Genomic DNA, 12,440 nt, shown 5'->3' with positions numbered 1-12,440 from the left:
TGCCCCTGGGTCCAGCCCAGTCACAGCGGGGGCTGGGGGAGTTGAGGGGGAGAAGATGATATCTGGGCAAGTCCATGTGGAACCAGGGAGAAACTTGGGTTTGTGGCCCCAATATACAGACGGGTAAACTGAGGCTAGGGGAGGTGCAGAGGTGCCCAATGTCACCCAGCAAGCTGGGCACTGCGCAGGCCTCTGCCACAGGTCCAGGACACCAACTAGACTTCATAGCCCAACTTTCCTGAGCTCCTTGGTGGAGGCAGAGCGGGGCCAGTATTGGGTCTCTGGCAGGTGGTACATTTGGCGTGTCCCAGGGGACAGAGGGGCCACAGAGGAGCGTGATACCCAGGTAAAAACAAGCCACTGGAGAAACGGGGCTCGGCAACAGACAGGGCAGCTCGGAGATGCCTTCCCATTCCTAGACGGAGAGCCCTGGCCTGAGGAGGGCTCCTTGCAGGCATGTCCCCGACACCTCCAGCCTTTCTCACCTGCCCAAGGAGTCGGGGCCCCCCAGGTAGGAGGAAGCTAGAAGCAACAGCAGGTGGGTGTTGGAGCCCCACCCCCTTCCCCTCTGGTCCGGATAACCCTCTTCCAGGGTAAGATGTAGCTCAAGGAGTCAGGGACCAGTCCCCACCTCCCAAGAGTAAAACAGGCCAGTCTCCGAGGCCACACCAAGCCAGAAATGCAGGATTAGAACCCAGATCTCCACCTCCTCCACGGCTCCGAGGGAGCCCTCATGGGTGTGCTGCTGCTGATGTAATTCTAAGGCCCAGGGAAGAGGGATGGGACAGCTGACACTTTCAAGTGGTGTCAGCACCTGGTTCCAAGGGGTGGGGAAGGGGAAGCTCTGGGCTCCAGTACAGACCAGCCCTCACCCTCACCCATGGAGACTCCGGAACCTAAGGCCCCTGGGGACAGGGACAGAGCCCGAGCCTAGCACTGCCAGTGTGGACACCATCCGGGAAGAACGGATCAGCTACCGCAAGCCTAGGGCTCAGCTGTACTGAAGCAGGCGGAGCAGGCGCTGTGGACAGAGATGCTGTGCCGAGTGACCCAGGCCCTGGGGGGTAGGGGCTCAGTGGACAAGGCCATGGGACAGGGTGGAGGATGAGGGCACCATGCCTGCAGCCGGGGCTGGATACCACGCCTGGCGCTGTGAAGGTCAGTGGGACCTTGGTGCCCACCTCTGAGGTGGGGAGGCTCTGTTACCCTGAGATGGGACCCCCACCCCAGGTCACACCACCCCAGAAGGAATTGACCCCCAGTGCAACTCCTCCGCAACTGTTTCCTAGCTGCCGAGGGCAGGACAGTACTCACTGCCAGTCAGCCCTGGCATGGCCTTGGAGGGGCCTGGACAGAAAAAACAGGAACTGTGTGTGTTGGGGGAGGCAGGAAATGGCCTTCTGAGAAGCTTAAGGGCCCAGCTATACTGGGAACCCACACCCCAATCTGCCACCAGCCTGGCAGTGCAGCTGGGCGCAGAACCATGCCCAGTGGGGATAAAACAGTGCCTCAGAGGCAAGACGGGGGGGGTGTGTGAGGGGGCAGACTCACTCCCCCCAGAGAGGGTGGGGGGAAGAGATCCTGGGAGCGAGCAAGAGGTGAGTTGGGACAAGACTCAGAGGGCTGTGGCGAGACAGAACTAGACACAAGTGAGGACAGAGACCTACAGCCATCATCCGGGTACTCCTGGCTGCTCAGCCTGAAACCTTAGCACCTGCACATGGAACCCCAACCCCCCGAAGCCAAGCTGTCCCAGCTGAGGATTTATTGGCATAAATGTAACCATATAAAAACATAAGTTATGAAAAACAGTCACAATGTGCCCTCCCCCCAACCCTCCCATCCCGGGCCCAGGCCCCTGTAACTCCCTTCTGAGAAGAGGAGAGGAAGGGGGGTCCTGAAACCGCCTAAGAAATGCCACAGCCGCTGGGCCTCTGCAGGGCCGGCCGGGCTGGGGTGGGAGAAACCGGGCGCCGTCTCAGCGCATCCGGTAGTCGGTGGAGCAGGACAGCTCACACAGCTGGCCCTTGAAGTCCAGGTCAATGGTGAAGTCCAGGTCGCGCTGTGGGGAGAGGGATGACATGAGGGGACCGGAGACAGGGCAGGCAGGGATGCACAACTGTCCAAGCCGGGAGGAAGCCGAGGGGTGCAGGCCCCGCACACTTGAGATGCCCTGTGCCCACCCTCCCTGGAGACCCAGTGGGCCCTGCTTTTAGCCCATTGCTGGTCCGAGCACCTGCTCTGAACCTTGACTCCCGGCAACACGTGTGGCCCCAACTCCACCTGGTACCTCGGGGCAGAGCTCAGCTGCCTGGCCGCTCGCTCATGACTATTTCTTCACGAGAACCATTCCCATCAGCAAAACAGCATTTCTTCCTCATATAAAAGCGAACCCCTCTCTCAATCATACTTCCTCCTCCTGAAAACTTGACAGCAAAACTGTCCCCACTTCCTCTCCTCCCAATCCTCCTCCTGCCCCTGCTCCGAAGCCGCCAGCTCTCCCTGGAAATGCTGGGCAAAGTCACCAACGACCTCTGCCCTCAGTCCGCTCACCCGGCCTCCCTGCTCTCTCCTCCCCCTCAGGCTGTCTGTCCCTTCAGCTTGGGGTTTCTCAGCCTCCACACTACCGGCACTTGGGGCCACTTTGTCATCCTGTGCACCCCCAGCCTCTACCCACTAGATGCCATTAGCACCCTCTCCAGTTTGTAATAACCCCCACGTCTCTAGTGACCAACATCATCTGGGGTACAGCAAAACGGCCCCTGGTTGCGAGTCCCTGCTTTAACGGGCTTGTCCCCCTTTTGGGCCACTCCCCTCCATCCAGGCTCCCGGGGAACCACCCAGCCTTCCACACTGGCCCCATGTTTTGGCGCAGACCACGCCCCTCCACTCAGGGATCAGACCCTCCTCCCACCGAGGCTGAGCTGGAGCTGCTGACTCTGCCCAGCCCGGCCCCGCCCCCAGCCGGTGGCAGCTGTGTCCTGCCAGGGGCGCCGGAGGAACAAACGGCCCGGCCCTCCTCTGCTTCCCTGGACCCCCAGGCCCAGGCTGGGAAACCAGGCTCTCCCTCCGGCCTTGTCAGCTGACCCGCCCTCGCCAGCTTGGCACAGTCCCCTCCAGCTGTCCTTTACCACTGACTGTGACCCATGTCTGGATCGGGAGCATTGGAGGACAGGGGTTCAGCCTGATCGTGGCGGGTCCCCAGGGCCCGCTTCCCGTAGGTGCTCAATACAATCTGTGTGCCACAGACAGACCCCAAGAGCCCCCACAGTCCACCCCCCGTTGCCCGCAGCCTCACATTGTTCTTGGCATTTGGCCGCATGCCAATGGTGCCGAAGATCTCCTCGCCCGTCTTCACCGTCAGGTAGTCCTCCATGTAGAACACTGTCTGCTTCCAGTGCGTGTACGGGGACTCCGGGCCTGAGGGCAGAGTCGGGTCAGCCGACTGGCCCCTGCGCCCCCACCTTGGTCTTGCCCTTCCCTCTGCCTGGCACCCCCCCCCCCCCCAATGGCTGTTTACGGAGTGTTGACTGTGGTCAACCTGCCCGAGAATCCCTTCACCCCCCTCACCCCTCAGAGGGTCCCGCCCAGGTTTCGCGGTGGGGAAACTAAGGCAGAGCACGCTCGGGTTGGCTGGCCCTGAGGGGGCTCCCGGGGCGGCTCCTGCGGGCCCTCCGGCGGACTCACTGGTGGAGAAGCCGGTCCTCTTGTGGCAGCGCGTGAACTCGATGTTGAAGTAGGCCACCAGGGCGTGCACGTAGTCGTTCCGCTTCACTTGCAGGCAGAAGGGCGAGGTGAAGGTCAGGTCTTCCACCTTCACGGTGTAGATGTCCACCTCCTGCGGGACAGGCCCGTGAGCCCCACTCCGCCGCGTCCAGCCCAGGGTCCAAGGCAAACGGGGGGCGGGAGGGGTTGGATTCCCTGTTCCCTCCTCTCCCCATCCGAACCTCAAACCCGAGTTTATTCCTGGACCTACCACTTTACTTGAACTGCCCGTTCACCCCTCCCCATGGCCTCCCCCCTGCCCCAGCAGCCTCCTCACGGGGCTCCCTGCTTCTGTCCCCCCGCCCCCGCCCACTAACTTAGCTGGACACATCTATCCGCCAAGGTGACAACTGTAAGTGCCAAGCCCCTGCTTACACCCTGGACAGCTCCTGGACACACGCAGAACAAAGCCCTGGTGCTGATGCAGCCTGAGGCTGGGCCGGGCAGGCCACCTGCTGTCTCCTGTCCTCACTCCCTCTGTCATGTCCCGCACAGCGTGATGTGCGGGACATGGCAGGAAGGGGGCTCAACTATTGATCGCAGCCAGGATCCTTTACTGATGAGGATAAACTGGCTCCTGGCCCGGCTTCTTGCATTTGGTGTGCTCAGGCGAGCCCCGCCCGGGGGTCTTAGCTGCCTGCCTGTGTTCCCTCCGGAAAGAGTGTCCCTGGCAGGGCCAGCCCAGCTCAATGGATTCCATCTTGGAACCACGGGCCTTGGCTGGCTCAGAGCTTTTAATGGATGACACAGCTTCGCTGGGCCTGTAGCTTTACCCTGGCTGACGGGTGAGGAGCCCCAGACCCCAGGCCAGCGCTCTGCGCCCGGGTGTCTCGCACGCGGGACAGGTGCTGGCCCGTCTTTGGCTCCAGCCCTGGGGGACACCTGGCCATGCCCCTCCCCTCACCTTTATGAGGCAGGCGTTGGTGACCAGCTGCTTGGGGTCCACCACATCCACCAGGGGCTCCTTGATGGCCACGTCTTTGATGCAAGACATGTCAAAGCCATACACATTCTCCCACCCTGGGAGGAGGCAGGGAGGAGGGGTGAGCACACCGGGACACCCAGGTCAGGTCGCGCCCGCCCCAGCCCACGAGCTCCTTGGGCCCAAGCTCACAGTGGATCTTGTAGTCTTTGTACTGCCGGTCCTCGATGGCCGTCACGTACAGTGTGGCTCGGTCTGGGAAGATGAGGCCATCGGGCGCCTGTGTAAGGGCAGGGTGAGGGCGTGAAGGGTGGGGGGGCCGTGGCCACACTGCCGCCAAACCTCTCCAGTTTGGCTCTTTATCCACCCCCTCTGCCCACCCTTGTCTGAGCCATCGACACTTCCCACCTGGGCTCCTGCAGCGGCCTCAGGGTTCCCTGCTCTGCCTCACCCCCGAATCGTTCCCCACATGGCTATCAGGTGGCACTCAGGAGCACCTACATCAGACCCTGTCCGGAGGTTCTTAGGGATCATCAGAACCCGCCCTGGCTCCTGAGAGGGAAAGCCATGTCTCATGAGGGTCCACAAGGCCCCTCCCCCCCTCCCCTCTAACTTCTCCTCCTACTGCTCTTCCAGGTCCTCATTTCACTAGCTTCCCTGCTTTTCCTCAACACACAAGCACACTCCTGCCCCAGGACCTTTGCACTGGCTGAAATCCTGTCCAGTGTGCAGGTCCTGTGTGCCTACTTCCCATCCTTTGATCAAGTCTCAGTAATCTCCTTGGGTGTTCCCTCTGCCTGGCAGGTTCTCTGATGTGAGAACCTGAGGGGATCACGCCCTCCCCCCCCCCCCCGCCCCCCGTCCTTCCCTATCCCTTTGCCCTGCTATGGCTTTCTTCCCAGCACTAGCACCCTCCTGACACTGTACCATCTCCTTGTCACCATGTAGCTCCCAAAAACTGTTATACTCGTTTGGCTGTGGGCCTTCCAACATCTGCGAGGGCAATCCCCTGTGTGGGAAATAGCTGGCCTGGCCCCCGCCTGATCCATGCAACCAACACCTCAGGACCCAGCCTGCATGCCCACCCGCCGGGGCCTCACCAGCCACTTGTCTCGGGCATAGAGCACGGTGTTGAGCATTGACTCGTAGAAGAGACAGTAGCCCATCCACTCGCTGATGATGATGTCAACCTTCTCCACGGGAAGCTCCACCTCCTCTACCTTCCCCTTGATGATGGTCACCACTGTAGGGGCAGATAGGGGCACAGGCCTGTCCGATTGCCTCCCTCTGGGGATCCAGAGCCTGGGGACCCCACTAGGGCAGCCCTCGTCTTCTAAGCAAGGGCTGGGGGCTACATGTGTGCATCTTCAAAGAACTCTGCCAGCTGAAGCACACCTGTTCGCTCAGCTTTAAAATCACGCACTCCAGCTATTTCCTGAGGCAGAAGCGGAAATCTTACACGGATTAGGCAGTAGGTGATGTTAAGGTTTTGCCGATAACAGCAGGATCTAAATGACATCACAGTTGGAATTTGCTTCCAATGGACATATTTAAAGCTGAGTGTTGGGTACTGGGGGGTGGGGGGCACTATACTAGTCTTACTAAGAAAGAAAGAAAAATCACTTCAGTTACTAAATGCTAGGAGCCTTCACATTCAGAAAACCCACCACCTTCCCACATTCTCTGCCCCTCAAACCTCTCAGGTGGGAACTCAAAGGCCATCTGGCAACATCTACCAACTTACATGTGTGACCCATGGGATACTACCAGTTCATTTGTGGAATGACATTCTATGCAGGAGAGGAAACTCTCAGAAGCAGCTAAATGCCCATCACCAGGAGCCTGGTTAAGAAAGCCCGGGTATGTGTGTATCAAAAAGAACAAGATTCTCTCAACGTCCTGAAACATGTTAAATGACACGATAACCGGAGAGAAAAAGTAAAGGGGCCAGGCTGGTGTGGCTCAGTGATTGAGTCCCAACTATGAACCAGAAAGTCATGGTTCGATTGCTGGTCAGGGCACATGCCCGGGTTGTGGGTTCGATCTCCAGTGTGGGGCGTGCAGGAGGCAGCCGATCAATGATTCTCTTTCATCATTGATGTTTCTATCTCTCTCTCTCTCCCTTCCTCTCTGAAATCAATAAAAAGGTATTTTTTTAATAAGAAAAAGCAAAGGGAAAGACTTGTGTGAAATGCCATTTGTGTAAAAATAATGCACGTAAATGTAAAAACATTTACATGCATATTGCTTGTAGTTACAGAAGTCTGGGAGTGTTGGCTGAACTCCGAGAAGGGCGGCTGAGTGCCTTCTCACGTGGGCCCACGTGACCCTATTCGCTGACAAATCTAAAGACTGCTTCTTGCCTAACGCTTTAGAGTAAGGCCCTAAGTTTGGGACTTCAGCACTTAAATTCTAAGACAGCAGAACCTGCTTATCAGGTTTCGGGCTCCGAGAAGGTTGAATTCTCAGGCTGTTGGCAGCCCGGAGCCCACAGGAGGGGACAAGCTGAATTTGTGTTTAGCGGCCCCCTCCCTCCTGCCAGGGCCCAGGGAAGCTGGGACCGCCCGTGCCATCCCCCACAAACCCATTCTCTTCCTGGGCTCACCATGGTCTAACTTGTTGGCTTTGACGATCTTCACCGCATAATCAGAGATACTGGAACACTCGATCTGGGGTCCAGGAAGAAGTGAGGGTGAGACCCCCCCCCCAGTCCCATCCTCACCTCCCACCCCCTCTTATCCAACCCCTGAGCCCCAAGGGATCCCTTTCCGTCCCAGGGCCCAAGCCCACCCAGCTGTCCAGGACACTCACCCCAATGACCTTGCGGGCCCCGGCCTTGGCAGCAAACATACAGAGAATCCCCGTGCCTGAGCCCACATCCAGCACCACCTTGTCCTTGAAGAGGTGCCGGTTGTGAAACATGGAGTTGCGGTAGGTGAGGGTGCGCACCTCGTCTTTCAGCATCTCCTGGGGAGAAGGGTTACGAAGGTACCATGAGGGGCCTGCATTCCCAGCTGGGAACACGGGTGTCCTGGCCTCTGACATGCTAACAGTTTGGAGAGCTAGAGCTCAGCCCACATGCCTCAGTTTCTCTATTTGTATCAGACTGGATAGACTAAACTCCCTTCTTAGATCAGCCAGGTTCTACCACTGCCTCCTAAGCCTCAACTATATTTGCTTTAAAAAGTCCTCAAGTAGCCGGTCAGCGTGAATCAGGAGGTCATGGTTTAATTCCCGGTCGGGGCACATGCCTGGGTTGCAGGCTTGATCCCCAGTAGGAGGTGTGCAGGAGGCAGCTGATCAATGATTCTCTCATCATTGATGTTTTTATCTCTTTCTATCTCTCCCTTCCTCTCTGAAATCAATAATCCACTGACCTGTACATTCAGGAAAAAAAAAGACCAAAAGAAAAAATCCTCAGAATCCATCCCAACTACTGGGACGTCAGCCTCCAGTGAACCAGAGTAGAGAAGCCATCTGCACACCAGACATGAGCAGCTGGGGGACAATCCCACCGCTGGTCACTAGAGGGCGGCAGAAACCAGCCGGCCCTGACCTCCAGCTGCATCTCAGCCGAGCTTGTGGGCTCCCACCCCTGCCTCCCAGGAGGGATCCTGAAGAGCACCTGGCTAACCTTGGTCTCCAAGGCAACAGCTGGGAGAGCAGACCCCAGGGTGAGCTTGGAGCATGCGCAGAGGGGCAGCCTGCTGACAGGGAAGGCAGGGTGCATGGTGGGAAATTCAGTTCCAGCCCTCCCATAAATTAACCTCTCCAGCTTCAGCAACCCTGGAAGCTGTCCACACTCACCTCGTGGATACCAAAGTGAGCATAGGAATCAAAGTAGTAATCTTTGGACGTCATGTCCTCAGCGTTGGGCTTCTCGCTGCATTCTGCTTGGCCACAGGAGACCTGGGAGAGGAAGGATAGGAGCATGGGTCAAATCTGGGGCTCCCCAAAGCCTCTTAAGCCTCCAGGTCCCTACTTCTCCCTGGAATAAACGCCCCCAAATCATGGCAACCCTACAGCTCCCACCTAACACTTGCCTCCCCATAAGCCCCATATTCCTATCACAGGATACCCCGCCCCCAGGGAATACCCCGGTACCTCAGCCATGCCTACCATCTCTCCAGTCTCTCTGCCCCCGTCTCTAGCTCAGCCCACAGCTGGGAGGGGAGGGGAAGGCAGGGCTGGAGCAGACACAGGGAGGGGCAAAGGGGAGCTGGAAATAGAGTTAAGGAAGCAGCCACGGTATTGGGGAAGGCAAGGTGGGGGCCACAAACCTGGGGGGAGTGTGTACTAAGTGTTCGGGGGCAAGGGGTAAGCTGGTTTGAAGCAAGAGGGATCATGGTTAGACCACGAGAAAGGGCCTGGTGTGTGGCAAGATATCTTAATATGGGGAGGGTCTCACAAAAGGATATTTACTTCTTCAAGAGGCGGCTGGAGGCTCATCCCATTAGCCAAGGTGGCTACAAAATTCTAGGAGAGAGTACAGGGAGAAAGGATTAGCTACTGGGAGTGGCTAGGGGCCGGCCAGGCCAGGGGACCCTGGCTGTTAGAAGAGGGGCGTGTTGCCTGCAATTTTCCTTTTCCTTGGTGGGGAGTGGTGGCAGAGAGAGCAAGTAATGAGGCAGGGTTGTTTCAAAAAGGGGTGGGACAAGTCGGGGGAGGAGAGAGGGATTCTGTCTCGGCTGTGGCTGGAGAGATGGTGGACTGATCCCAAGCTGCCCCTCTCTGGCCAGGCATCTGACCATGCACACCTCCCCCACCCAGACCAGAGGAACTGGCACCCACTGGGCACATAGGCACTGCCAGCTGTCACTCCCCTCCATCATCTAATCCCCCAGATTAGGTGACACTTCCTGACCCTCACACACACACACACACACCCATAGCTGGGGAGGTGGCTGGCAGAGTGTACCCACTGGGCACCTGCCACTTCTGGAAACCAGTCTCTTTTATGAGAGGATTCCAGGATGGAGATGTGGCACCCCCACCAGAGCTGGCACCCGGACCCCTAGCTCCTGCCTTGGGCTCAGGAAGCCCCAAATAAAACCAGTTGGAGCCAATCTCCCTGCTTATTACCCTGTACCTAGGAAGACAGATTCCCCGGGGAAGAGGCTGGACTCTGGACCCTCCAGCCCACCTCCTCCCATTCAGACACACATCGCAGGCTTGGAAGCCCCCAAATGTGGGGCCAAGTCCTGAGGCAGCCTCCGGGGAAAGTATTTCCTCCCCCATTCAGGCCCTGGTCCAGGAGAGCCAAGGGGGATGGGAGTCATTGGAGTGACCCTGGGGAACTGCCCTCCCAGTCCAGAGAGTGCCACAAGGCAAGGGGTGAAAATTCGGCGGCCCCCATCCGATTACAGCCGTGACCAGGCTCCGAGAGGCGCCAAGCCAGGGACGTGACCCACAGGGCTCCAAGCCCCACCCCCATTCCCACAAGCCAGTGAGGATGCCCACAAAGAAGGGCGGCTGGTGAGGGGATTCCCCACTGGGGCCCATTTCTCAACATCACTCATCGCACAGCCAGACAGGCCCCGAATAGCCTGAAGCCCAGCGCCGGAACCAACCCCACATGGCTGCACAAGAATCCACATTTTGGGAAACCATTTCAGGCATCCAGGCTCAGGACCCTCGAACAGGGATTCTGGAAGGGGGAGTACACCTCCCGCCTTCACGAATGCCGAGAGGAGAGAAATGGGGGGAGAGCTCGCAGCTTCCATCACAGCCCCTTCCCAGCAGACCCCTCCCCTCGCCCGGCGGGGCTCCCGCGGGGAGGTGGGCTTTGAGACACGCCCCATGAAAAAGAGGTCCCTCCCACACACCCAGAAATGGCCACAAGGGGGTGCCTGGCGCCTTATCGGGTAAGATCTCCTTCAGCTGGAGGCCCCACCACCACCGAGAGAGGTCACAGGGGCATACCCCATCCCCCCAGCTCCCGAAGCCCCGGGAGGATAATCCAGGGACAGGAAACGGGGGGGCGGGGGGCGCAGAGAAAACCAAGTCTTTGTCTTCCTCCAATCCTAACCCAAAAGTGCACAAAACCTGGACCGATGCCTAAGTGAATGCCCCAGTCCTGGGAAGGGGGATGCAGAGGGTCCCGATACACTGCCCCTCCCGAGACTCCTTTTGGGAGGCCCTCGGGTAAGTCCCACTGGGAAATGGACGTCGCGATCCTCGGGAAGAGCTGGGGGCCTCAGAAGGGTGAGAGCCTCCTCCCGCCCCCCCCGGGGCGCCCCTCCCCCGGCCGGGGGCGGGGCCTTTGTCCCGCACGTGGAGCCCGCCGGGCCACCGGGCGCGGCACACCCCCTCCCCACCCACCGTGCCGCGGCCACGTGGGGGCCAGGCCGGAAGCGCCCCCAGCCCTCCTCCACGTGGGAGGGGGGCACGAGATCAGCGTCTGGGCGGGATACCGCAGGCCCCCGAAAGCTAGGGAGCCCGCACTGAAACGGTGGCCCCGACCCGGAGCATGCGGGCTCCCCTCCGTACGGCTGGAGGCCTTCACTCAAATCCGCCGACTCACAGCCCCTTCTCCATGCCATAAAACACCGACCCCCAAACCGATCCCCGCCCCCAGCGGCGTTCCAGGCGCTCACCTCCATGATGCAGTTCGCGGCCTCGGCTGCCGCCATATTCACCCGCTCCTACTCCTCGAGCCGCCGAGACCCCCCCCCTTCTCCGCACTCTCCCGAGACTGCCTTATACCGGAGAGTCTGGGCCCGCCCACCGCGACCCCGCCAGGAGATCTCATTGGCGATGGAGGCGGTCCGTCTGGGAATACCGTTTACCAATTGGTCAAAGGAGATGCCCATCAAAGTTCAGGGACGCGCCCAGTCTGGCGTGAAAAGTCCCGCCCACTGAAGTCGACAGGGATGGGAAAGATTTCTCGTCTATCACAAGAACCACGACTGATGATTGGGCGAAGTCAGCCGGGGGTTCCCGCCCCCTTCCCCAGCACCACCTCAAAGCTTCCCGACGGGCCCCGCGCTAGCGGACATTTTGAAATAGATCTGTCCATCACCTAAAGGACCCGCCTCTGATCAGCTGCTACTGGTTCATCTAAAATGTGAGGTCACGAGGCCTTTAGCGAGCCCCGCCCAGCGGTCGGTCTCAAGAACAAGGCGATTGGCCCACGAGGAGAGAGGGCTTTATCCTCCAGCGATTGACTCAAAAGAACTGTCACTCATCGTTTATTCAGTGGATTCTCCCAGACCCAAGGGAGCCTAAGAGAAACAAGGAAGATTTTGCCCATTTACGTGAGGGGAAAAAACTGAAGCCATTAGAGACCCAAGGAGAGGGAGGGCTCGTCCAGGGTCTCGAACCAAGTCGGGAAGGACTCAGGCGTCAGTGCATTTAAACTCCAGCCCCTCTCCTTAACTGTTCCAAGTTTTCTAAACCCAACAACTTCACTCAAACCATTTGGCCTTTGCCAATTCCCTCCCCCTGCAAGGAACACCCACCTCCCTTTGACCATCAACTCCTATACATCAATCGGGGCACAGCTCAGACATCACCTCCTCCGGGGAGCTTTCCTGGATCTGCAGAAAAAGTTACTAGTTGAATGAAGATGAATGCAACTTGTAGAACCATCATCACCCTGGAAAGTTCCTTCATAACCCTTTCTAGTTGATACCTTACCCACCCAACCCCTGAAGCAATCACTTTCTATTTTCTGTCACTGTAGTGTAGCTTTTCCTTTGCTACAGTTTCCTATATTCCTGTATTATATACAGTACGTGCTGTCTTGTGTCTG

The 12,440-nt window shown here is 58.6% G+C and overlaps 1 protein-coding gene across 3 annotated transcripts; it reads right to left on the bottom strand.

The window, feature by feature from the left end:
* Nucleotides 1-1,750: 1,750 nt before the first annotated feature.
* On the bottom strand, nucleotides 1,751-11,404 carry PRMT1 (protein arginine methyltransferase 1). Of its 3 annotated transcripts, XM_079799603.1 has the most exons (11): nucleotides 11,284-11,380; nucleotides 9,110-9,163; nucleotides 8,495-8,596; nucleotides 7,499-7,654; nucleotides 7,293-7,356; nucleotides 5,788-5,930; nucleotides 4,880-4,967; nucleotides 4,670-4,785; nucleotides 3,688-3,838; nucleotides 3,299-3,420; nucleotides 1,751-2,062 (listed from the first exon to the last, which is right to left on the bottom strand). In XM_079799603.1, the coding sequence occupies exons 1-11, from the start codon at nucleotides 11,317-11,319 to the stop codon at nucleotides 1,979-1,981; spliced, it is 1,116 nt and encodes a 371-aa protein (XP_079655729.1). In that variant the 5' UTR covers nucleotides 11,320-11,380; the 3' UTR covers nucleotides 1,751-1,978. The 3 variants fall into 3 exon arrangements, with proteins under 3 accessions (XP_079655729.1, XP_079655730.1, XP_079655731.1); XM_079799604.1 differs by lacking the exon at nucleotides 9,110-9,163 and having other exon boundaries at nucleotides 11,284-11,404; XM_079799605.1 differs by lacking the exons at nucleotides 9,110-9,163; nucleotides 11,284-11,380 and adding an exon at nucleotides 8,807-8,906.
* Nucleotides 11,405-12,440: the final 1,036 nt, after the last annotated feature.

This window comes from Cnephaeus nilssonii, assembly GCF_951640355.1.
Source record: "Cnephaeus nilssonii genome assembly, chromosome: 20".
NCBI lineage: Eukaryota > Metazoa > Chordata > Mammalia > Chiroptera > Vespertilionidae > Cnephaeus > Cnephaeus nilssonii.
Note: the sequence above shows the minus strand (reverse complement) of the source record. Positions and strands in the feature narration are given on the sequence as shown.